The sequence below is a fragment of the Lygodium microphyllum genome, chromosome 7, assembly GCF_053477565.2.
Source record: "Lygodium microphyllum isolate KBCC chromosome 7, Lygodium_microphyllum_v1.1.10, whole genome shotgun sequence".
In the NCBI taxonomy this organism is placed as follows: Eukaryota; Viridiplantae; Streptophyta; class Polypodiopsida; order Schizaeales; family Lygodiaceae; genus Lygodium; species Lygodium microphyllum.
In genome coordinates this window covers 60,186,488-60,213,902 of record NC_141141.1, presented here as the reverse complement: position 1 = coordinate 60,213,902, position 27,415 = coordinate 60,186,488, and the positions used below count along the sequence as shown (strand labels likewise).

The following is a 27,415-nucleotide window of genomic DNA, read 5'->3' as shown; positions in this document are numbered from 1 at the left end:
AAAGGAGACAATGTAAACGCAAAAAATCTGCGGTGTAATATGCTGTATGAGAGTGCAGAAATACACAAGGGGGCAGAGGAAATATCTGCACATGTCTTCGACTTGATGACCTCGATCTCCGTCAGCCTGAGCACAGTCTGTCTCAGCCAACAGATCTCAAGATCAGAATCTGAATAATGAATCTAGAGTGAGCCTCATAACTAGCTATAAATAGCCGAAAAATAGGAAATAATTGGAGCAGGTCGGCTGCATTAAATGCAACCGATTGCATTAAATTTGGCCGAATGTACGAGTGCCTTGCCGTATTGCTGACGTGGACTGCCGTACTACTGACGTCCAAGAAATGACTGTCTAACAGTGATGACTCAGCTTGAGAATCCTAATTATGTGACTTCAAAATTGTTTTCATTCGAGGATTCTTTACAAGTTGTTGGAAAGAGCCAACCATACTGAGGAGTTGTGCCATAAACAAGTCTTCTTGTTCTTGCTCCTCATCGTGTGGTTCAATGTTGGTTCTAGAAGGTGTTGACACTGTGCTCCAATACTCTCTCTTCGGTGTCTATGAGCAGAAGAAGAACTCTCTTCTTCATGAGGGAGTTTTCCTTTGCCTTTATCCATGTCTGCCATCTCTCTAGTCCTGTAATCTCTGTAAAATCTATGTATGGCCTTTTCACCCAAAACTGTCCGAGCTTAAATTCTTATAGAAAAGAATTCAAATCCCGAGAATGAAACCATGAAACCGGTCTATGACTCACATAAAGCGGTAGCTCCTTTAATTAACACCTAGTCTTTTCACACACACACACACACACACACACACACACACACACACACATACACACAAACAGAGACCTCACTCCCTTGCTCAACACCAGTTCTTTATCAATTAAAAGATGGAAAGTTACAAAAATGAAATGCTTCAAAATACATAACCTGTGAACAATTGATTTTCATCTTTTCTGAGTAAATCCCACCTGCATAAGAATAGTACAACATGACCAGAACAACATCCCTTTTAGGAAAGCATTTTTTGTGACCATAACTCAATAATTCATATGCAGAATTGTAGTCTTCAGAAATTTGTATTCATTGTTCTTAGTGTCCAGCATATCCAAAACAACATCCCTTTTAGGAAAGCATTTTTTGTGACCATAACTCAATGATTCATGTGCAGAATTGCAGTCTGCAGAACTCTGTATTCACTGTTCTTACTGTCCAACATATCCAAAACAACATCCCTTTTACCTTGGCATCATTCCAGCAGTAAAACAGTCCCACAAACAACTCTAAATCAGAGCTGAAAAACCTTGCTTTTGTGTGGCATGGTCATTACTTTCTTTGGTTGCTGCATTGGAGAAGCCATCAACTACTTGTGAACCTGGACAGTGAGGCTCTTGCCTCAGTAGAAGTGCAAACAAAACACCAAACTGTGCCTTCGATGGAATCAGCCCATCATGCAGAGCCTTTCGTCTGAGAATAGAAAGAGAGTTGACCAGAGGGAGCAAGCTCTACCTCCGTATACGAGTCAAGAGACGAATAAGTATTCTCCATAGCTGATGTACTTGCAATAATCTGCACTCAGCTCCTTAAAATGTCACTCTCAGATCTGCCCCTCATACCTATTACGTTTTTTTAAAAATGCTCTCTCTCTCTCTCTCTCTCTCTCTCTCTCTCTCTCTCGGGAATTTGTGCCACATGGCATACATGTAACAATTTTCCCGTTTAAACCTTCCGATCTAAAATTCTCCATGATCGGTGCAAAATTTGGCCTCGGCGCAGACCAAAAAATTAATCCTCGTGCGAAAATGAAGATAATGGGACGAATAGATTTTGGGGTCCAAAAATAGTAACTCCCTAAATTTTAGGGATGGTGAACCTTGCATTCCTCAAGTTGTTTTGAGCAACTTTTATCATTGCAACCACATCAAAAAGTGTAATGTGGCTTAGTTGCGGTGACTTTTATTCCGTGAACATTCTCACATGTGTATCTTCTGTCTTGGCCGCTAGGCTCATTATCCTGCACCATCTCCACTGGCTAAGCACACAGTTCCAAACCACTGACATTCTATTCTTTAGTGCCCATTCAATATGGAACCGATCCTAAGGCTCAGACAAATCATTAGTCTAATTTGTCCCAATGGCTATCTCTTCTGGCCATGCAAAGATCGTGGCTTAATCCAAGAGATCTCTAGGATAAAAAGCAACAATAACTAAAGAAAAGAAAAATATAATATTTATATAAGCAAATAAGAAAAGCAATTGCAAAAAGTATCACCACCTGGTGACAGATGTGTAGTGACGGGTCAGATACGAAGATCGAGACAGTAGTTCCTTAGGCGCGAAGAGAGAGAGAGAGAGAGAGAGAGAGAGAGAGAGAGAGAGAGAGAGAGAGAGCGCAAAGCAGAGAGTATGCACGATTTCAGGTACAATGACGAATGTGTACCTTTAGGGTTTTAGATAGATATATATGTGCAAGTATAAGTGCTAAGGGTGTGTTCACACTTGAGCACATTTAAAGGCACAAGGGCCTTTATTTCCAACAACCTCCCACCTAAAGGCAATGTGCCTTAAGAGAAGAAAATAATCAGCTAAGTCTAGGTATGTACAAAGCTGAAATATATATATCTATCCAACTCCCATAATTTGTCGGCAATGAGCAAACCGCTCTGCTGGAAGACCCTTTGTGAAAAGATCTATAGGATTATCATCTGTATGCACTTTGATAAGCTCAATGCTCTTGTTGTCAAGTGCATCTCTAATGAAGTGGTATTTCACCTGTATGTGCTTTGTCTTTGCATAAAAGACAGGATTCCGTGCTAGCATGATAGCACTCTGACTATCACAATGGAGAACAGGTAACTCTGTGATGCCAAGCTCTCCCACCAAACGTGAAAGCCATAAAGCCTCCTTGCATGCCTTAGTGGCAGCTGCATACTCTGTCTCTGTAGTAGACAATGCAACACACTTTTGTAGCTTGGAGATCCAAGAGAATGCTCCTCCTCTGAAAGTAAACACATACCCAGAAGTGGACTTTCTACAATTCGCATGAGCAGCATAGTTTGCATCCGTAAAACCAACAATAGATGCCTTCTGCTTTCTAAAGCAGATGCACAATTCCTTTGTGCCTTTGAGGTATCTCATAATATCTTTCATTTCATCCCAATGCTTCTTGCCAGGGTTTGCCATGTATCTGCTAACCACTCCCACTGCAAAGGCAATGTCAGGACGTATAGCAACCGTAGCATACATCAAACTATCAACAACTGAAGCATATGGTATCTTGGCCATTTCAGCCTTCTCGTCATCAGATGTAGAGCTGTCCTCTGCATTGAGTTTCACATATGGAGGCAATGGAACCCTAATTGTTTCCACCCCCTCCATATTGAAACGCTGCAAAACCTTAGAGATGTACTCCTGTTGAGATAGATAGAGCAATCCTTTTGACCTATCTCTGAGTATTCACATACCAAGAATGTGATTTGCATCACCAAGATCCTTCATGTCAAAGCTGCCATGAAGACTTTGCTTCAGTGAATCCAATGTATGAGTATCCCTGCCAACAATTAGCATGTCATCAACATACAAAACCAAGATAATCAGGTTGCCATCTAATGCCTTCTTGGTGTACAAGCAGTAATCCACTTGACTTCTATGGAAACCTTGAGACTGCATGAATATATCAAACTTATGATACCATTCTCTTGGTGCTTGTTTTAGCCCATACAAGCTCCTTTTGAGTTTACATACCATCTTCTCTTTTTTCCACAAACCCTTCAGGGTGCTGCATATATATGTCTTCATGCAGATTACCATGTAAGAATGCAGTCTTTACATCCATTTGTATGAGCTCCATATCTTCAGCTGCAACCAAGCCTAAAATGGTTCTCAAGGTAGTCATCTTGACTACAGGAGAGAATATCTCATCAAAGTCAATTCCATGCTCTTGCTTGTATCCCTTTGCAACCAATCTTGCTTTGTACTTTGGTGAGAAACCTGAAGTGACCTTCATTTTTGTTACTCAATCCATATTTAGGCAAGAGAATATTTGAAGAAGCAATCATTATCTATCCATTAGATTTACTTTACTTTCTATGACCCATCCGATCCCCAGAAATGGAAATTCTTAATACTGGCTTTTTCCGGTTGTTTAAAAGGGTTTAAGGGTTTCCCGTCACTTAGACACGGTAAGGAATTGTATTAAACCAAGCTCTCGGTAAATCCTTTAGATCCCCCCGCATTCATGGTTCAAACAAAGTAATGGTTGGAGAATTGGTAGAATCTGGACCCTATGATTTCGATCATGTTGTTTTGAACTTGTAAACCCATTTGCACGGAAGTGTTTTCTGCCCTTTAGGCAACTGCACCAAGTCCCAAGTGCCATTTTTGTCAAAAGATTCCATTTCTGACAACATGGCTTTATACCATTTCTTGCTGTCCTGTCTATCTATTGCTTCCTTGAAGCAAGACAGTTCACCACAATGTGTCAACATGACATAATCAGCCACATTGTTTGCACTAGGAATGAATCTATCAGGTTGTCTAGTAGTCCTAGACGATCTCCTAACCCAATGATCATTGTTTGCTGGTTGTTGAGCATTTTCAGCTTGCTGTCTTGGCATTTCAGCCTACAAATCAGCATTAACAGCTTGCTGTCTTGGCTGTTCTTGCACATGTAGTGGCTCATTATCATGGGCAATAGCTGTCTGATAATTTCCAACATTATTTTCTGCATTTACAGCAGGTATTTGCTGCTGTACAACGGGCACATTTTGCTGTCCAAAAGTTATTTCTTCTCGGAATATACCCTTACAGATCTCCTCAGTCTTTTCAGGCTGTTTATGCATGCGATTTTCACGGAAAATAACATCATTGCTGCGTACTACTTTCCTTTTCTCGGGATCCCATAGTCTATACCCCATTTCACCCTCGTCACCATATCCCAAGAAAATGCATTTACAGGACTTTGGCTCAAGTTTGCTGCATTTTTCTTTACGAATGTGCACAAAAGCCTCGCAGCCAAACACTTTTAGGTGAGCATATAAAGGTGGCTTGCCCGACCACGCTTCTTGGGGAACCCCCCCCCCCCCCCCCCCCCCCCCCCCCAAAAAAAAGACGTGTTTAGTGACTGATTAAGTAAGTGTACAGGTGTCATAATAGCCTCTGCCCAAAAACCACGAGGTAATGCAGCACGAGACAGCATCGTACGGACCTTATCCTATATGGTCCGATTCATATGCTCTGCAACTCCATTTTGGGGTGGATTATGAGGTGCAGTGAGCTCCCTCTTTATCCCTTTGCTGTCACAAAATGCTTGCAAGGCCTTGGATACATATTCCCCACCATTGTCAGAGCGAAGACACTTAAGTGTTATTTGTTTGATTTTCAGCCAATGCTAAGAATTTTTTAAATTTGTCAAGCACTTCATCCTTGCTACGAATAGGGTAAACCCATACCTTCAGTGTAGCATCATCGACAAAGGTGACAATATTTCTTTCTCCCTAAAGATAATCGTGGCATTTGACATACATTTGAATGTACTAACTCTAGAGGAGAATATTTAAGCAAAAGAGACTTTTTATGAGACGTCTGTGCATGTTTACCATAAATACAATGATTACATTGCTCAAAATCAGCATAACGAAGACAAGGCAAGTAACCCAAATGAGAAAGCACTTTCATTCCTGTTTGACTCATGGGTCCCAACCGACCATGCCACAAAGAAACACTTGGCTGCTCGGTCATGGGTTACTCTAGTGTTCATGATAAAATGGCTGCAACTTCTTCCAGTTTAGACATCAAGGGTTTGATGGAAATCAAACGGTTTGATGGTCATGGCTTTGATGTTTGGAAAGATCGTATGTAGGGCATATTGTTCCTAAAGGATTGTGAGGATGCTTTGTAGGAATTTAAACCCACATCAATGTCTGATGTGGATTGGGTCAAAGCCAAACAAAAAGGCAGTGGCCTACATTAAGATGGGTGCCACTGATGACATCTTGATATACATCAAGGGTTTAGATACAAGTTATGCGATATGGGATAAGTTGAAAACTACCTATGAGATCACCACACCTGTTAATCAGGTGCATTTAATGCGCAAGTTGGTGAATATGCGATTGGATGAGTCAAAGCTTGCAGCTGAGCACTTGAGTGCATTTATAGGGATTTTAAATCAGCTCAAAGATGCAAATTTGGACTTTGATGATAAGTCGAGGGCGATCTTTTTGACCGTGACACTGCGTGACTCTTGGGAGACCTTGGTGGCTCTCTTAGCAATAACCCCAATCTCTCATATGATGGGGTGAGGGGCTCAATCTTGAATGAAGAAATTAGACGTATGTCTAGTGGAGAAGGCAGCAGCTTAGCTTATAATGTAAAAGGTAGGGCTGAAAAGAAAAATGCAAATGTAGGATAGAGAAACATGAGCAAGAGCAAAGGAAAGGAAAAAAGTGACATTACTTGCTATCATTGTGGTCGGAAGGCCACAAGAAACCTGATTGTAGGTATTACAAGAAGGAACAAGAGAGAAAGAAGAATGTAGGAGATAAAAAGGAGGAGGATAAAACAGATGCATCTAAGGCAGCCAAAGGCAAGGAAAAGGCCAATCTGGCCTCTAGTGTGGTCATAGAGGAGCTTTCAGATACAGAGGTTGCTGTATTATGTGCGGTTGATTATGATGCCCTTGTATGTCACATGCAGGATATGTAGATTACCAATGTTGATATGATTGATGCATTTTTGTCAGTTGATGATGGTGTCACTTAGACTTGGATTATAGACTTTGGTGCCTCTTTTCATGTAACTTCTTTCTTGGAGTGTTTTGCTATGTTCAATGCAGGCAGTTATGGAAAGGTGTATCTTGGAAATAACCATGCTTGCAGCATTGATGTGATTGGCACTGTACACTTGTCTTTAGACAATTGGCAAGAGCTGTGTTGAAAGATGTCAGATATGTGCTTGGCATTAAAAAGAGTTTACTATCTGTTGGTCAGCTTGACTTGCATGGTTACACTACACTATTTGATGGTGGATTGTGGAAAGTGAAAAAGGGTTTCATGCTGATTGCAAAAGGAACCAAGAAGGGCACTTTGTATTGTTTGCACTGTAAAGCTTTGAATGGCAAGTTTCTTGCAGTTGTTGAAATTTGCAGTCACTTGGAGTTATGGCATATGAGATTAGACCATATGAGCCAGAAAGGACTTGATGTCCTTACCTCTCTGAAGAGGGTTGATAGAAAAGGCTCTAAACTTGACTTTTGTAAAGAGTGTCAGTTTGGAAAGTAAATAAAAAATTCCTTTTACTCTGGTGTCTCTCGTAAGTCCAATGTCTTGGACTTAGTGCATTTTAATGTATGTAGTATGCCTGTGAAATCGTTGGGTAGTGCTGTATATTTTGTCTCCTTTATTGATAATTGTTCCAAAAATATTTGGGTATGTTGAGGAACCCTTTACCCTTCACTTGCAGTTTGCATTTCTGCGTTTTGCGTTTAGGGTTTGGAGCCCCAAAAAGGGGCGCCATCCTAGACTGACTATGCCTATTTATAGGCCACTCTCTTATTCATTCCTTACGGCTGATTCATTCAGTTTGTTACCCCTTCTCTCCAGCCTCTCTACTACTCTCACACTCCTTCAGGAGGACATTGCGGTTCGTGGTTCGTGACTGTCTTCATCATCTTCCTTGTGCTACGGCACCCTTGGTCCCTTGTATATCATTCACTCCATGATTCAGAACTTCATCATTCCATTCATCAGAGTTTCTTCTCTTTTCTCTTCTCTTATCTTCTCCATGTTTGCCGAGTTCACTCCGTGTTCCTCCCCGCAAACCCTATTGTCTCGCTGGTACGTTATCTTTTGACATGGTATCAGAGCTGGATTTGCTCACCTAGTAGCGAAGATCCTCCACTCTAGTGAAGGCAAAGACCGGTGGCGGGTTCGCCTTTCACTTCTCTTCTTCTTCCGCTACATCAAAATCTCGTTTTTGCAAATTTCAGGTGTTTCAGCTTGCTGCCCACACCCCGTTCGCGGAGGACATCTTAGTCGAAGCTGTCCATTGTTGTCTCCATCAGTTGGTGTAGCAACAACTTGCTGTATTATGTCTATCCGACCATTTACAATAGGCACAAACTCCAAAGAAAGTGGTAAGAGACCCTCAAAGATATCACCAATGCCATGGGTGGTGTTGGGAATAAAGGGTCACTATGTGTTTTATGGTGTTCGAGTGTGCACGCACCCTTACACATGTACTATATATATATTATCAAAAACCTAAAGTAGTACTTTTGAGATTGTATCCACATCGAGTCTTGTGCGCGCTCTCTCTCTCTCTCTCACTCTCTACTTTGCACTCACTCTTTCTCATTGTGTGAACCACAACATCGCGTGTCGATCCTCGTACTCTTTGTTGACAAACTGATATCAGAGTTGCAACATGGTGTGTGCGCTTCTTTAGGCAGGTAATAGGTCAGTTGTGACCAAGTGAGGTAGGCAATAGGTCGTTTTTGACTAGACTGACTAGTCGAGGTAGTCAATAGGTCATTTTTCGACCGGACAAATCAGGGGTGAGTTAGGCGTCAGTAGAGGTGACAACTTGGACAGGCCAAACGAGATCTGTGATTGATTGTAGGCGTGAGTCAAGCGATGCAGGCGTGAGTCAAGTGATGGCTTAGACAGTCAGGTGTGAGTTGCGACAGTCAGGCGACGATGTGAGTTGTGATAGTCAGGCGATGGCCTGGATAGGCGACGGATTGGATATGTCAACTGTGAGCAGGCAATAGCCTGGATAGGTGATGGGCTGGACATATCAGCCGTGAGTAGGCGACGACTTGGCAGACATCATGCGATAGGAGGCAAGCATCACGATTTGAAAGTCTTTTTCATCATTTTAAAAAAACTAATTTTTGCAACCTGTTCTCCTTTCCACTGACAGGTGTTCGCATGTATAAGCACATTGTAAAATTTTGAGCTGAAAAATTGGGGCTTTTCCCGAATTTGGGGATTTTGATGCAGAACATGACAATTTGATTTAGAAATTCGCAAATTTGGTGCACATTTGCCTAGAAAATTTGGGGCTTTTCTCATTATAGTGAAATTTTGTCAATTTCATTGAAATTTTGCACAATGGATTTGAGAAAATTGGGGCTTTTGCAGAATTTCATTAAATTGTGCAAGAATTACTTGGCATATGCACTTGGGTACATGTATTGATGCAATTTGGGCGGTTTTGCTTTGAAAATTTGGGGCTTTTGACCACAGTCGTCAAATTTGTGCCCAAGAATGCATTTGGAGCGGAAATTGCAGCAGAATTTTGGGGATTTCACTTGCAATTGGTGCATTGGCCTATGAATTTGGCTGTAATTGATCGTGGAGTGCAATAGCAGACATTCTCTAATTTTGAAAATCAATTTGTAGATCTGAAATTTCTGCAATTTCTTGATTTTCATTGCTGGCTGGTACTTGTAGCATACCTGGTCATTTGTGTGATATTTGGGCTTGTATTTGTTGATGTTTGAGTTAATTTAGTGTTGCAAATCATGGCTGGAAATAGTGATAGCAGCAACCTTTTGCACATCAAGAAGCTTAAGGATGCACACAATTTTGCAATATGGCAAAAACAGTGCCACAATGGCTTTGTGCAGAAGAAACATGTGAAGCCCATTTAAGTGAAGGGAATAAGACCAGCAGGTATGAAACAAGAAGAGTGGGATGATTTGGATGAGCTTGCACGCTCTACCATAGAGCTCTTAGTGTTAGATAGCTTGCTCTTTAACATTGAGAAGTTGAATTCTGCATATGAAATGTGGCAAAGACTTGAGGAATTGTATGCTCAAAAAAGTGTAGCCAGCAAAGTTTGTTGGCTAAAAAAGTTGATGGACCTTTGCATGAAGGAAGGTACAACCATGTCTCTACATTTGAATGAGTTCAACTCAATTTTCAGTCAATTGATTGCTTTGTATTTCCACATTGATGATGAGTTCAAGGCTACTTTCTTGTTATGCACTTTGCTTGAAAGTTGGAATACTTTCAGGACAGTTTTGAGTTACTCAAATGCTCGGTTGTTATATCTGACGTGGAGGGTTATCTGCTGATGGAAGGACTCAACAGGCAAAATAATTCAGCAACCAAGTCTTCTAATGCATTGCACACTAGGGGCAGATTTCAACAAAAGGGCAGTTCTGAAAATAGAGGCACCAAGTCTCATGGCAAAATGTGGAGTGTCATCATTGTGGCAGGAAAGTGCACTACAAATGGGACTGTTTTTGATTGAAGAAAGAGAAAGGCAAAGGCAAAAACATTGAAGACAAGACTGGGAAAAAGGATAGCCAACTTGCAAAGAAAAGCAGTGTGAAGATAGAAGTAAATGTAGTCAATCATGAGAATGACAACGACAGTGATATACTCCTTGCTTCCTCTTTGAGTGCACGTGCGCTGATTGTAGATTCTAATGATGATATGCACACTTGGATACTTGATTTAGGTGTGTCTTTTCATGTCACACCACATCATGAGTGGTTTTTTGACTACAATGGTGGTGCACGTGGTGTTGTCCACTTGGGAGATAACTATGCATGTCAAATTGCAAGTATTGGCAGTGTGAAATTGGAATTTCAGCATGGCTTTGTGTTTGTTTTTTGCATAATGTGAGGCATGTACCCCAACTCAAGAAGAGCTTGATAAGCATAGGGCAGCAAGATGACGAAGGCTATCATATCATCTTTGGGGATAGCAAATGGAAAATTTATAAGGGCTCTCACAATGTTGCCAAGGGCTCTAAAAGTGATACTTTGTATCCTTTGTATGTATCTAGTGTGCGTGACCATATAGTCGCTATAACCGAGTAGCCAAATGTTTCTTTGTGGCATAGCCAGTTGGGATACATGAGTCAAATTGAAATGAAAGTGCTTTCTCGTTTGGGTTATTTATTGTATTTGAGGTATGTTGATTTTGAACAGTGTGATCATTGTATTTATGGTAAGCATGCCCAAACGTCACATAAAAAATTTCTTTCTTTGAAGTCTATGCCCTTAGAGTTGGTACATTTAGATGTATGTTAGATGCCAAGGTTATCTCTAGGGGATAAGAAGTATTTGTTGGGATGTAAAGGTCCTTTATTCACCTCCGTGTATTTTACACGTGTATTGTTATGTTGTACATGTGAATGCACCCTTACGGGCCCTAAGTATAAATACATTTTATTCTTTGTGTACCAACACATTGTTAGTACATCCAAATCGATTTGTCACTCTTACTCTCACTCTCACTCACCTGCTCACTTCCTCTGCTGCAAATCTTCACGCTTCTGCTACCCGTGCACTCCAACAACTGGTATCAGAGCTGCGGTTAAGGTGCTCGCGCTCCTCGGAGTCCGTGCGAGACGTCTTCAATGTTCGCTGGCGCGAAATACAGGTCGTTTTTGACTTGGCAGCTCACAGGAATGGTCATGTCTGACCAGCGGGCTCACACAGGTCGTGTCTGACCAGCGGGCTCACATAGGTCGTGCCTGACCAGGCGACCGCAGGTGACAGTTGGGACAGGTCGTTTTTCCATCAGGAATGCAAGCGATGACCAGGCGAGGGCAGGCAATGACCAGGAGATGACCAGGCAAGGGCGGCGATTGCAGGCGACAACTTACGCAAGCAGGTGGCAGGTCAAAATTGTCAGGCGACAGCAGATTCATCAGGCGACGGGCTGACGGGCAGGCGCAAGGCTGCGTGGCATCAGGCAACGGGGTGATGGGCAGGCGCAAGGTCAACGGCTGCAGATTCGACACATTTATCTTCCAGAAAATTTTTAAATTCTTCTAAGGTTTACTGCAAGCAGCCCCTTTGCCCCACTGATCAGAGTTCGCGCGCGCAAGCATAGTTCTCAGATTTGGGCAAATTTGAACCTGGAAATTTGGGGTTTTTCCCAGATTTGATGCTGTTTATGCTTGACAGTGACATCTGTGTCAGAAATTGCAGACATTGTGCGCATTGACCTCAATTAATTTGGGGATTTTTCCAAATTTGTTGAAATTTTGCTCATCCGAGTAAAATTTCTTTGCATTAGACCAAGAAAAATTGGGGCTTTTTATGTATTGATGTAATTTTGCTCAGCTGAGTCAGTTTAGTTGACATTTGTGCACATTTGGACCTGGAAATTTGGGATTTTGTGCAGAATTTGATAAATTTCTGCATTATTTGCCTGTGCAATGGCTGGTTTATGTCAAAACAGCAAAGGATTATTGCTGGTTATGCAAGAACAGCAGTGTATTTACTGATTTAGCTTGTGCTCTTACAGTTCAATGCTTTTACACTTGTACTTGGAAAAAAATGACTGCAACTTCTTCCAGTTCTGACATTAAAAGTTTGATGGAAATCAAGCGATTTGATGGTCAGGGCTTTGATATTTGGAAAGATCGTATGCAGGGCATACTGTTCTTAAAGGATTGTGAGGATGCTTTGCAAATGGTTAAACCCGCACAAATGTCTGAGGTGGATTGGGCCAAAGTCAATAAAAGGGTTGTGGGTTATATAAAGATGGGTGTCACTGATGACATTTTGATAGATATTAAGGGTTTAGACACTGGTCATGCAATATGGGAGAAGTTGAAGACTACCTATGAGATCACCACACCTATCAATCAGGTGCATTTAATGCGTAAGTTGGTGAATATGCGGCTGGATGAGTCCAAGCCTGCAGCTGAGCACTTGAGTGCATTTACTGGCATTTTAAATCAGCTCAAGGATGCAAGTTTGGATTTTGATGATAAGTTGAGGGCGATCTTTTTGATCATGACATTGCCTAACTCTTGGGAGACTTTGGTTGTTTCTCTCAGCAATAACCCCAATCTCACATATGGTGGTGTGAGGGGTTCCATCTTGAATGAAGAAATTAGACGTAAGTCTAGTAGAGAAGGCAGCAACTCAGCTTATAATGTTAGAGGCAGGGCTGAAAAGAAAAACGCAAATGCTGGACAGAGAAGCAGGAGCAAGAGCAAAGGAAAAGAAAAGAGCGATGCTACATGCTATCAGTGTGGTCGGAAGGGCCACAAGAAGCCTGATTGCAGGTATTACAAGAAGGAACAAGAGAGAAAGAAGAATGCAGGAGACAAAAATAAGAAAGAGGAAAAGACAGATACATCTGAGGCAGACAAATGTAAGGAAAAGGCCAATGTGGCCTCCAGTGTTGTCATAGAGGAGCTCTCGGATGCAGAGGCTGATGTATTATGTGCAGTGGATTATGATGCCCTTGTATGTCACATGCAGGATATGGAGATCACCAAGGCTGACGTGATTGATGCACGTTTGTCAGTTGATGATGGTGTCACTCAGACTTGGATTGTAGACTCTGGTGCCTCTTTCCATGTGACTGCATGCTTGGAGTGCTTTGCTACTTTTGATGCAGGCTGTTGTGGCAAGGTTTACCTTGGAAATAATCATGCTTGGAGCATTGATGGGATTGGCACCATACACTTGTCTTTGGATAATGGGTAAGAACTTGTGTTGAAAGATGTCAGATATGTGCCTGGCATCAATAAGAGTTTACTATCTGTTGGACAGCTTGACTTGCGTGGTTACACCACATTGTTTGGTGGTGGTTTGTGGAAATTAAAAAGGGGTTCCATGCTGATTGCTAAAGGAACCAAGAAGGGCACTTTGTATTGTCTGCACTGTAAAGCTTTGAATGGCAAGTTTCTTGCAGTTGCTGAAATTGGCTGTCATTTGGAGTTATGGCATAAGAGATTAGGCCATATGAGCTAGAAAGGACTTGATGTCCTTACCTCTTTGAAGAGGGTTGATGAAAAAGGCTCTAAACTTGATTTTTGTAATGATTGTTAGTTTGGAAAGCAAATGAAAAATTCCTTTTACTCTGGTGTCTCCCGTAAGTCAAATGTCTTGGACTTAGTGCATTCTGATGTATGTAGCATACCTTTGAAATCGTTGGGTGGTGCTGTATACTTTGCCTCTTTTATTGATGATTGTTCCAAGAAGATTTGGGTTTATTTGTTGAAAAAGAAAAGTGAAGTGTTTTCTGTTTTTAAAACTTTTCATGCATTCGTGACCACTCAGACAGGTAGAAAGTTGAAATGCTTGAGAACTGATAATGGGGGTGAGTTCACATCTAATGAATTTAAGTCCTTTTGTGACTTGCATGGGATCAAGAGGGAGCTTACAGCTCCTTACAGCCCTTCTTCAAATGGTGTGGCTAAAAGATACAATAGGACCCTATGTGAGAGAGTGTAGTGCATGCTGTCCATTGCTAATCTCCCTCATGAATTTTGGGGAGAGGCACTTAAAACCGCAGTTCACATTTGCAACCGCTCTCCAAACAGGTCCTTAAATAATGGCATCCTTGAGGAGGTTTGGTCTGGCAAACCGGCCTCATATGACCATTTACGAATATTTGGCTGTGATGCTTTTGTGTATGTTAGAGATGAGCTGAGGAATAAACTTGACCTGAAATCCACCAAAGGCATTTTCATGGGCTATGGTGATGAGGGTGAATTTGGCTATAGAGTGTGGCTACCTCAGTCCAAGAAAATTGTTCGCAGCCGTAATGTTGTGTTTAATGAGGCAAAGTTGCTGAAAAGTACTTTAGCCTCTGATGAAGACATGAAAAAGGTCAAATTTCAGAATTCGCAGCCACCTATTACTTCAAATGATGAGCCTCATGGTGCTGTACCACAAGCTAAAACTGATGATCAGCCGGTTATCTTTGAGCCAGATGATGATGGACAGCAAATAGAAGCACAGGGAGGTCATGGACAGCAAGATAGACTTGCTGATTATGAAAATGCAGGTGCTGGAAATGAAAATGAAGGTGTTGTACAGCATGAACAGCATGCTGAAAATGGCTTACAGCAGCCAATAAATGCTGAAAATAACATGCCTCCAGATGTAGATCCGATTCCTGAGAATGTAGATCATTGGGTACGCAGGTCTACACGCCTAAGAAGGCAGCCACATAGGTATGACCCCTCTTTGCATTATGTGATGCTTACTGATGAGGGTGAGCCTCTGACATATAAAGAGGCTAAGTCATGCAAATTCAGCAATAAGTGGGAGCTAGCTATGCAGGAAGAGATTAAATCTCTGTATACTAATGATACTTGGGATCTTGTGTCGTTGCCCAAAGGAAGACAGCCTCTTCTAAACAAATGGGTTTACAAAGTAAAGACAGTTGATGGGAAACCCAAGTACAAGGCAAGATTGGTTGCCAAAGGGTATGCACAGAAGGAAGGGATTGACTTCCAGGAGGTCTTCACACCTGTCGTGAAGATGACCACACTACGTGTGCTTTTTGCTCTCACTATTGTATTGGATTTAGAGTTGTACCAAATGGATGTGAAAATAGCTTTTCTGCATGGTGACATTGATGAGGAGATCTACATGAAACAGCCCGAGGGTTTTGTAGTTCCTGGAAAAGAGCAGTTGGTATGTAAACTAAAACGCAGCTTATATGGGCTGGAACAAGCACCACGGCAGTGGTACAAAAAGTTTGACACTTTTATGCTCTCTCATGGGTTTACACGCAGCCATGCAGATCATTGTTTGTATATGAAAAAGGATACAGATGGCAGCCCTATCATACTTGTTTTATATGTGGATGATATGTTGCTAGCTGGGAAGAGAAAGACTAGCTTGGATGCCCTCAAAGATCAGCTGAAATAGCTTTTTCCATGAAAGATCTGTGGAATGCAGAGCATATATCGGGCATGAGGATTCGTAGGGATAGAATGCAGAAATTGATGTTCTTATCTCAAGAAAAGTACATTGAAAAGGTACTGGACAGATTTAACATGGCTGAAGCTAAGCCTCTCGGAGTACCCTTACCTCCATACCTTAAGCTTAGTAAAGCCAATAGCCCAAAAGATGACATGGAAGCCAATGCTATGAAGGGAGTCCCTTATGCATCAGCTTGTGGCTCTCTTATGTATGCTATGGTGGCTACTCGTCCAGACATTGCTCATGCAGTGGGAGTTGTCAGCAGGTTTATGTCAAATCCTGGCAAACCACATTGGGAGGCTGTCAAGTGTATTCTTAGATATCTGAAGGGTACACAAAGAAAGTGTATTTGCTACGGGCAGGGTGCACTTAATCTGCAGGGTTATTGTGATGCAGACATGGCAGGTGACTTAGACACTCGATGGTCCACTAGCGGGTATGTCTTTACAGTTGCTGGAGGGGCCGTCTCTTGGTGCTCCAGGTTGCAGAACATCGTAGCACTGAGTACTACTGAAGTTGAATACATATAAGCTATACTGAAGCTTTGAAGGAAGCTATATGGTTTAGCAGACTCGCAGAGGATCTCGGCATGTCTATGAGTACTCCAGTGTTGGGATGTGATAGCCAGAGTGCTGTGTATCTGGCTAAAAATGCCATGTATCATTCACGCACAAAGCATATTGATGTGCGATATCACTTTATCAGACAGATTCTGGAGGATGGTTTAATCACATTGACCAAGATCAAAACACAGGACAATCCTGCAGATGTTCTCACTAAAAGTCTAGGCAAGGCTCAGCATGAGCATTGCATACGACTAGTGGGAGTTGGTTAAAGGTTCACTCCGGACCTTTAAGTGGGAGGTTGTTGGGATGTAAAGGTCCTTTATTCACCTCCGTGTATTTTACACGTGTATTGTTATGTTGTACATGTGAATGCACCTTTACGGGCCCTAAGTATAAATACATTTTATTCTTTGTGTACCAACACATTGTTGGTACACCCAAATCGATTCGTCACTCTTACTCTCACTCTCACTCACCTGCTCACTTCCTCTGCTGCAAATCTTCACGCTTCCACTATCCGTGCACTCCAACAGTATTTTATTACTTTTGTTGATGATGCCACATGCAAAGTATGGGTTTATCCAATCCGTTGTGAAGACGAGGCCTTGGATAAATTTAAAAAATTCTTGGCACTTGCTGAATATTAGACCAACAAGACATTGAAGTGTCTTCGTTGCGACAATGGTGGGGAATATGTGTCCAAAGCCTTTCAGGACTTTGTGATTGCAAAGGGATTAAAGGGAGCTCATTGCCCCTCACAATTCACCCTAAAATGGTATTGCAAAGCATATGAACGGGACCATTCAAGAGAGGGTCCATACAATGCTGTCACATGTTGCTTTACCTCATGGATTTTAGGCAGAGGTTGTTATAGCAGCCGTACACTTGATTAATCGGTCACCAAACATGTCTTTTTAGGGGGAAGGGGGAGGGGGGGGGAGTTTCTCATGAAGCGTGGTTGGGCAAGCCACCTTTGTATGCTCACTTGAGAGTGTTTGGGTGCGAGGCATTTGTGCACATTCAGAAGGAAAAACACATCAAACTTGAGCCAAAGTCCTGTGAATGTATTTTCCTAGGATATGGTGATGAGAGTGAAATAGGGTATAGGTTATGGGAGCTTGAAAAAAGAAAAATTGTACGTAGCAATGATGTTATCTTCCGGGAAGATTGTATGCACAAATAGTTTGAAAAGATTGAGCAAGTCAGAAGGGTTGAGAAGATGTACTGCTAGGTCAGCAAAGAATGTCCACTAGACAGGAGCAATTACCTGCTGTAAATGGCCCTGAAAATGCAGAGAATGATGCTGAAAATGATCAGTAAGATATTGCCCATGATGTATCACAATTTCAGCAAGAATAGATGCCTTTGGAACAACCAAAACCGACTATACATCATGTTGAACTTGCAGAACAATAAGCTGTTAATGCAGATTTGCAGACTATCATAAATTTGATATATTTATACAATCTCAGGATTCCATAAATCTCAAGTTGATCATTGCTTATACACCAAGAAGGCAACAGATGGCAGTCTTATTCTCTTGGTTTTGTATGTGGATGACATGCTGAATGCAGGTAGGGATGTTTATACTTTGGACTCCTTGAAACAAAGCCTGCACAATAGCTTTGATATGAAGGATCTTGGTAAGGCCAATCATATTCTTGGCATGCGTATACTCAGGAATAGATCGCAGGGTTTTCTCTATCTGTCACAGCAGGATTATGTTACTAAGGTTTTGCAGCGTTTCAATACGGAGGGGAGAAAAGCCATTGGTGTACTGTTGCCTCTCTATGTGAAACTTAGTGTAAACGGCAGCCCTACATTTGATGATGGAAAGGCTGAGATGGCTAAGATTCCTTATACTTTAGCTGTTGGTAGCTTGATGTATGCTATGGTTGCTACGTTCTAACATTGCATTTGCAGTGGGAGTGGTTAGCAGGTACATGGCATATCTTGGCAAAAAGCATTGGGAAGCAGTGAAGGGTATCATGAGATACTTTAAGGACACAAAAGACTTGTGCATTTGCTTTGGGAAGTAGAAGTCATCTGTTGTTGGCTTCACGGATGCAGACTATGTTGGTCATCCTGATTGCAAAAAGTCATTTGTTGTTGGCTTCATGGATACAGACTATGCTGGTCATCTGACTGTAGGAAGTCTACTTTAGGATATGTGTTCACATTCACAAGGGGAGCAATCTCTTGGATATCCAGGTTGCAAAAGTGTGTTGCATTGTCTACTACAGAGGTAGAGTATGTGGTTGCCATTACGGCATGCAAGGAGGCTTTATGGCTTTTACGTGTGATAAGAGAGCTTGCCATTTTAGAGGTTGCTATTCTCCACTGTGATAGCCAGAGTGCTTGTATCCCGTCTTTCATATAGAGGCAAAGCATATACAGGTGAAGTATTATTCTATTAGGGATGTAGTTGATAGCAAGAGCATTGAGCTTGTCAAGGTACATACTGATGATAACCCTACAGACCTTCTCATGAAGGGTCTTCCCAGCAAAGTGGTTTGCTCATTGCCGCTAGATAATGGGGGTTGCATAGTATATGCGTATTTCAACTTTGTACGTACATAGACTTAGCTGATTCTTTCCTCTACCTTTAAGCACGTTACCTTTAGGTGGGAGGTTGTTGGGAATAAAAGGTTACCGTGCCTTTTATGGTGTTCGGGTGTGTATGCATCCTTATACATGTGCTATATATATTATGATTTATCAAAAACCTAAAGTGGCATTTTTGAGATTGTACCCACATCAAGTCCTATGCTCTCTCTCTCTCTCTCTCTCTCTCTCTCTCTACTTTGCAATCACTCTCTCTCATGATGCGAACCACAGCATCGTGTGTCTCGATCCTTGTACACTTTGCTGACAGGTGGCTGGTATCTCAAAATGATCATGTGAAAATATAGCATTTTCAGCAAATTTGACATCTTGATACAAAAACTTTCTTTGTGCGTGGATTATATAAGCGATAGCCCTTGCTCTCCAAATTGTAGCTAATAAATATGCATTTTACATCCTTGTCATCGAGCTTTCCACAAAGATCTTTCGGAACATGCTTATAGGCTATGCATCGGAACACTGGAAGTAACCAACTTTGGGTTTCTTGCCATGCCAAGATTCAAACGGTGTGATTATCTTCAATGCTTTGGTGGGTGCATGATAAGTACATGATTTACACATTGAAAGCCTTCTAGCCAAAATTTATGTGGCAGCCCCTTGCTTTTCAACATACAATGAGTCATCTCCACAAGTGTTCGATTTTTTCTTTTAGCAATACCATTTTTCTAAGGTGTCATTCTTATCGTGGCTTGATGTATAATATCATTTTTAAGCGAATGTCTCAAAAGCACGAGACATATACTCTCCCTCTCTATCTATGTGAAGTGTTTGCATTCTCAAGCTAGTTTCAGCCTCAAGCTTTGCAACAAGATATTTTAAATGCATAAACACATTAAATTTTACTTTTAGCCCATATACCCTTGTATACCAAGAGTAGTCATCAATAAAGGTGACAAGATAAAGATGACGCCCGAGTGCACTTGTCCTCATGGGACCATATACATCGGAGTGAATAAGCTACATTTTCTAGATAGCACGCCTTGCACCATCCTTCTTGAAAGCAAACGTGTGCATTTTGCCCAAAATACATCTCTCACATGTATGAGGAGGTTGGGTGGAGGCAATGCATTTACCATTTGACACTTTTGAAGGGTCATCAGACTACCAAAATCCATGTCTACAACAAGCATGCCATAGCTCCGCATTTTGCATTGTGGCCGAAAGAGTAGTAATTGTGAAAGCATTATGAGAGAGTGTCATATGTATCCAACAAAAAGAGACCCTTGTATAAGGTGCCATATAGCTGGAGTGCATAATCCATCTCTCTATCTCGGACAATGCATTTGTCATTCTCAAAGATGATCTAAAAGCCATGCTTATTAAAAGCAGATATAGACAACCAATTCTTTGTAATGCTAGGCATAAATAAAACATTGAGAAGCATGAAATTGGAACCATCTGCAGTAACAATCGTGACCAAGCCAATGCCACATACATCGTAACTGCTACTAATCGCATATGTAACACGCTTCCTAGTAGGGGCTGAATGCAAAGAGGTAAAGAGACACTTCTAGGAAGTGATACGCTTTGATGCTCCACTGTCAAAATACCATGCGTGTTGTGTTTCAGCAGCATTGAATGCTAAAGCAGTCATTGAAGAATCAAAATTGCATGTAAGAAATGCATAGTCTTCCTCCACAAAGCTGACTGAAGTATCACCATCAATAGATTTGCTAGTTGATGTATGGTGGACAGCCAAATCGGAGTCCTTCTCTTTGGCCAATTACTATGACCAAGCTTCTTGCAATAATGACATTTCCCTTTTCTTGGACTTCTGTGTCGTGGACTTTTTTGTGTTGTGGGCAGCCTTATTTGATGGCTATTAAGCATTGGCCTTTTGCTGATTTTTTACATTTTACTTGACTTCCCCTTTGCCTTCGTACTTTGAGAGCATAGCCACACCACTTGGATGCAATGTGAGATTCTTCCGAATCTATTCCTGTTGCAGTAAGAAACTTTCCAACTCCACAAATGTAAAGAGTTGCTGGCGTGGCACAACAAAACCAAGTGCCAAAAAAAAAAAAAAAAAAACATCAAAGAGGTGTAGAAACCAAGATATGACTTAGGAAGAGGGATTAGTGTGATGTTTACCAATTTTACATCTTGAATGACCTCATTAATAGTAAGCAACTGCTCATGTGAATCCTATGTGTGCAAGATGATCAGTCATACTTCACCCTCATTCATGTTCACATTAGCCAGCTCTTTGCGGAGATAAGATAACTTGGCCTCATTAGTGCTGCAAACATGCGCTCAAGCACACCCCAAGCAGCTTTTGAGGTCCTACAAGACCAAATATGCAGAATAATAGCCCTTTTTACCGGCAAGGAAGTCAAAGATAGTGCTTGTGCATCTTTCGAGTCCCACCTCTGCTGATCCTCAGTAGGAGGGGCAGCACCTACACCAACCACTTGTCCTCTAGCATTATGTTGAGGTGTATGAGGTGCAAGACCTCTTGGTTGCTGCAGATCACTAGCGACAGTTCTAGAAGTCCTTCGCCATAAGAAGGTTGCGCACCATGAAACTCCATAACGGGTAGTTTGTGCCATGAAGCTTGTTCTCCTGAGTGAGGACACCAAGGATGTTGCTTTGATCATTATGCCCCTAACATGCCATGTTGTCAGTGATACACAAAAATTAGCAGCCAAATACTTCAATGTTGTAGTATAGTATGTACTTTGTTGAGTACCAAAAATCTTTCATGGGATTAGAATGCAACTACCAAACTGTGACAAATCTTGCCAAATGTGCCCAATGTTGCACAAATGAGCACTGAGCTTGCAAATGACAGCAATGCACTGCTGTACCGCACTTGTTGTGAAATGAGTGCCCAAAAGAAAACAATTTACAACAATTTAATGTTGAGTCTCATTAAATTTTATTGAAAATTCCCAAAATTTGCTGCTACATTTGACTGTCACACCGAATTAATATTGCTATACCACCTATTATGTGCGTTGGGCAAAAGCCCCAAATTTCTTCAAAAAATTTCAAAGAAAGTGAAGAAATTTATACCTTATAGTCTGAATTTTTGCAGAAATGTTGCATAGAGATATGTGCCAACAGTAACCAGCAGTTGGAATCCACCCCTTGATGCGTGTTGGAGCCAAAAAAATTAAAAAGCTCCAAATTTCTCGTATCAATGTCAAAGTAATTGCACAATGTTGGTAATTTTGATGGAGATTCATGCATGGGAACTTGAATTAGGCAAAAGCCCCAAATTTCCTCAAAGAAATTTTGAGAAATTGGGAAAGTTCGTCGAAAATTCCCAAATTCCTTGGCACAGAGTGTGAGAATTTAAAAATTTATTTGAAATTGGGTAGGAGATGAGCAAGATGAATGAGAAATTGCAAATTTTTTTGAAAACCCCTAAATTCAAAAAATTAGGGTTTTTTGGGTTTTTTCTCAGATATATAGAAAATGGCGGGTGAGGCTGAGAAAATGACGAGCAAGGCTGAGAAAATGGTGGGTAGGGCTAAGAATATCACGAGTAGGGCTGATAGAGGTTATGTGTGTAGGGCAATGACCCTCCATATTGATGTTGATGATATCCCAAGCACTTCTAATTTGTGGATCCTGAGGTTGTATCAAAGTCTTTGTGGAGATTCAGAAAGCAGCAATAAAGTCTGCTGCCTTGTGTCTTTGCCTGCTCAATCAAGCTTCTTGTAGTCCACTTGATGACACTGCCACGGATGGACATTAGGTGGGGTGGCACAACAGGTCTGGTTGATAGTTAGGTAGGCTGCTGATAAGGCAGGTCAGGTGACATGCCATACTGGTTGCCTTATTGCTGGTGTGCAGGTAGTGGGGCAAAATTTTGGGCTTTGTCGACAATATGGACAGCATTCAACCATGCCATATTTGATGTTATTTTTTTAGCCTTTCCATTCAATCCTTAGCTCTTTATAACAGTAGCTACATACTTGCGCTTTTGTGGATTTTCCCACTGTTTTTGACTAATTTGTTTGTTGTGGACGACTCGGTGACATCTCCCCTTTTCAATAGTGTAATCAAAGCATTGGTTTGACAAAAAATGTCTTAGTGGGGATGGGTGTGTGAGGTAAACCACAGTAGGGATAGTATGGCTGATAAGGTAGTCATTTAGTAGCCAATCGATTATGAGAGAGAGAGATTTCACACAATTCGATGGATTTTTCATGTCCCTCGAGAATACCATGACATGTGGGACAGGCTTTCCTTAGCTTTGTGGAATTGCTAGCCTTTTCCAGAACTGGATAATCCCTGGCAGGATTGGTGACTTATGGGCTGCTGCATTTGGAGTGTGCTCCAGTTAATCAAATTTATCACTTGCTTATTAGGGATTGTCACTGGTTGGCAGTTCAGGGTAATTCTTTCTGGCTTCATAAAAGCAGGACATGGTGGAAATCAACTATTATGGAGGGATGGATCAATGAAACTCCATTCAAATGCAAGATCTTTCTTTGGAGAATGCTGCTTGGTGGCTTGCCCCTTCCTTTGGCCCAATCTAAATGAAATAGCTCCAATGGGTCTTGCTTCCTTTGCCTTTATTTTTTATTCCCATTTAGGCGTTCAAAGTCACACTGCTCAATTTAAAGGTCTTCTTCACTGGCAGCTTGATATTGTGTAGGATGCAGGCTTTCTCCTCCAGGAGGATCTGGTCTCATGACAGTAGTTTCCTCCATTACTTTGCCGTACATTTAGCTCATATGTGACACTTGGTACTTTTCCAGTCATTAATATAGTTACCCTTCTCTCTCTCTCTCTCACACACACACACACACACACACACACACACACACACACACACACACACACACATTCAATTATCTTCACGGAGAGAGAGAGAGAGAGAGAGAGAGAGAGAGAGAGAGAGAGATGGGATTTTACTATTTTGCAGGAAGTGAAATATGCTTTTTCCGCAATGGTGTTTGCCAAGGTACAGCTTTCAAAGATATAAAGGCTGGTAGATATTTTCCAGCTGCATCTATGTATACTCTTCCAAGGGAGCCCAACTGCACTGTGAAATTCAACTTTGGTCCAGACTTCTCATTTCCACCACTAGACATTGGCTCACGTCCACCACCGAAAGCTATGATTTTTGCCCCTTATTGTGGGCTTGCTGGTCAGGAAGTTAGTTCATTGTCTTGGGGACATGGGCTTCATGCAGTGAATGCTACCCATACCACAGAGATACATAAATATGGGGAGGCTAGATGAAAAATTTTGCCAGTCATCTCCTTATCATAATTGCCTTAGACTGTAGATTCGGAAGCCTACATTGAAGGCTGTATTTTAAGACTCGGAATGGTGGCCTTGTGTATGGATGGCAATCAAGCTGCGGAAACACACAGCTGTTGGTTACTAGCACAATGTGCTTTTGAACCTGTGCTTGGATTGATGTTGCAGAAAATCAAACTGGCCGACACTTGAATTTTTGTTCAATTCCAGTCTCTCCCTTAAAACTGTACCGGTACATTCAGTCTCCACAACTCTATATAACAGGGTGTTTTAGTTCCTTGTAACAATTCTGCAAGCAACTTTGCAGTCTAATTGAAAGACATAAGGCTCTGGTTGCAACTCAGAGAGCTTCACATCATGTAATATGGCAAGGGATGGATTTGCGTAGGCTTGTCCCCATTCCTTCCTCCAGTTCGTCACATCCTTCAAGGATGGGACAGGCCAAACTGGACTGCTTTTCTGTAACACATCTTATCATATTCATGACTAATGAAGATTGTCAGGCACTAAATTTTGGCAGTAAATCAGAGTGGAAGTGTGCCACTGTTTTGATTAATCAAACTTATTCCAACCTAGTGGTTTGCTATGGAGTTTTGGTTTTAGCGTTGTAACATTATATATGCCCATTGTATAGACTCAGCTACATGGAACATAGAGTTCTTGGGATGTGGCAGCTTCTGACAATGAAATTGCTAACATAGTTTCGTTATATGACCTGTAAATGTATCTCAGGCATAGTAAGATGCAAAGTTCTGTTAAATGAACATTTCAATATAAGCTGTAAGAGAAGGCAAACAAACGATTCCATATCTAGGATAGATTTCAAAGCAAATAAATTTGCTGAGTAGTGTTTTTATGTGTGTTTTGAAATTTGCAACAGGAGGCCTGAACAATGTTTGTGATATTGTTAACGTTTAACTTTGCAAGTATCATCCAGTACGAATGTGCCTGGGGTGATCACATGGTGAGTCTTCCATTGGAATGTTTGAAACCATCTGATCTCATATGCATAGCATTAGGCAAAGGAATACATTGTAATTGATGTAGAAGCATTATATGGAAAATGCCTGCCTGCTCTTCCTTGCTTGCTGGCAATGGCACTACTCCTTGGCCTGCTCTTAGCCCTCCAGCCCTCACCGACCTATCTTCAGCTGGATTTTTTGAGGCTGAGCCTGCAGCTCTCTTCGTACCTACATGTTGCTCTTTTTGCCTGCGACCTTCTGGCTTCTGATCCATGTTGAACTACTTACACTTGTCTTTTATCAACATGGACCTCCAGCAAGGTGGCTTCCAGCATTTGCTCTACAATGGTGAGCCTTTCTCTATATTATATGGCACCTACTCTGGTAACCTTCTGGCTTGCTTCTGCAAGTTGTTATATTCTTCTTATTGTATTCCTTTAGGTATTTATCTTCATCAAAAGAGAATGCTATGGGTTGAAGTGCAGTCTTTGGTGAGAAAAAAGAAGGCATGTTATATAGTATTGAGGTGCATTTTTAGCAAGAGCACTTGTACTCCAGGTAAAGTATCATGGGGATGTGAAATTTTGAGATGTTTTAATTTTTTCAATAACATTTGATTAAGTTATTAATCAAATGCGTAAGGTTGTTTAGCATATGTGATGCACATGGCAATTATTTTATGGTAACAAGCCATGAATCTCGAGGATGCAGTGGGCGTTAAAGGTAAAAGTTGTGATAAGTTGTGCCAATTGGGTTTTTGTGATCATTTGGTGTCAATTTTGATTCTAGGACAATTGTTTGGAGAATAAGTATCAATGGTGACATTAGGGACTAGCCTTAATTAATTAACTAATGTCACTCTAAGGTTCAACAAAGGTTGGAGATCACTCCAGATTGCAAATGACTTAGCAAATTTAACTATGGAAAACACATTTAATTTTGGGTAGGTTTAGAAAGGCTTAAAGTAAAATTTCAAGATTATTCAATTTTGAATAATAGTTAAATGGTGGGCAACTTTGAAAAATGGATTAAGAAGGTTGTCAATTGGCAAAAATGTCAATTCAAACCTAGAATGTTTTTGAGAGTTGGGTCTTAGTCATTTACAGCTTGGGAGAGAGAGAGAGGGGGGGGGGGGGGGGGAGTAATTAGTCCATTTTATGATTAGAGAACAACAATTTGAAGATAGCTTGGGAGAGATGTAGCAATTGATTCATTTTCTAATTAGAGGACAACAATTTCGAAGATAACCATTTGGGAGCCTCAGCAGGTAGAGAACAATATGAAGATACCTTTCAGGGATTGGCAATTGCATTGTTGATCAAGTGATAGCATTTTGAAGGTGCTTGGCAGTAGGTGACTGCATTAAATGTAGGCTAGAGCAGACAACAAACAAGTTTAAGATTTTCTCACAAGGAAAATCTCATTCCTCTCTCATCTTGGCTTTCTCTCACCTTCTCTAGTAATTCTTAAAAGATCTCAACATTTCTCAGCCATTCTCAACATATCTCAGTTAAATTTGGTGAATAGTAAGAGGATTTTTGCTATAAACTCTAATTTTGGTTTGACAGTTACCTTGGGATCCATGCCAATAGAAATATGCATTATACACTGAAATCAACACTTAAATTCATGCAATTGATATTGATTTTAAATGTCAGGTCATCCAATGAAAATTGAGGTAGCATTTGGCTAGTTGGTAGTTTCATTTGTGTAATTCTTGGGTGAAAATCAAGGGGCAATCGGCCCAACTTGTTTGTTGATTGTATGTACAATAAGGGGCTTTTGAATCGGCAAAGGAGATTGTAGAATCTCAACTTATACATCGAGCTAGTTGGTGGTTCTATTTGTGTAACTCTTGGGTGAAAATCAAGGGGCAATCGGCCCAACTTGTTTGGTGATTGTATGTACAACAAGGGGCTTTTGAATTGGCAAAGGAGATTGTAGAATCTTAACTTATATATCGATGATTAGCAATCAACGTTAAAGAAATAGCGAAAGGGGGGTTAGTTTTGAGGCCATCTAATTGGGCGTCTATTGTCCAAGATTATTAAGGCAATGTGTGCATTTCTGTTTATGCATAGTTATTAATTGTTGTAATTGAGTGTTTGATCAAGTTTTACTACCCTGTTCGAGGAGGAAGGCTAGTTTCATTAAGTCCCTTAAGACATGAGATAGTTTTTATCTCACACTCTCTTTTATAGTCTTTTCAAATAGTGCACATGTGAGTTTTATTTTAATTGACCATGTTGATTCATTGCCTTGGACTCACCTCTTCTTCTATTATGCTCAACAAAGTAACAACATAAATATTCATAGAATACATCAAAACTCTCTCTTGC

The 27,415-nt window shown here is 41.1% G+C and overlaps 1 protein-coding gene across 1 annotated transcript in view; it reads left to right on the top strand.

The window, feature by feature from the left end:
• Positions 1-24,760, top strand: part of LOC148033500 (uncharacterized) — a 37,961-nt gene extending 13,201 nt beyond the window's left edge. The window contains exon 2 of the mRNA XM_087681444.1: positions 23,774-24,760. Within this exon, the coding sequence (XP_087537570.1) occupies positions 23,774-24,093 (320 nt within the window). The 3' untranslated portion in view covers positions 24,094-24,760. The remainder of the gene's footprint in view (positions 1-23,773) is intronic.
• The last annotated feature ends 2,655 nt before the right edge of the window (positions 24,761-27,415 follow it).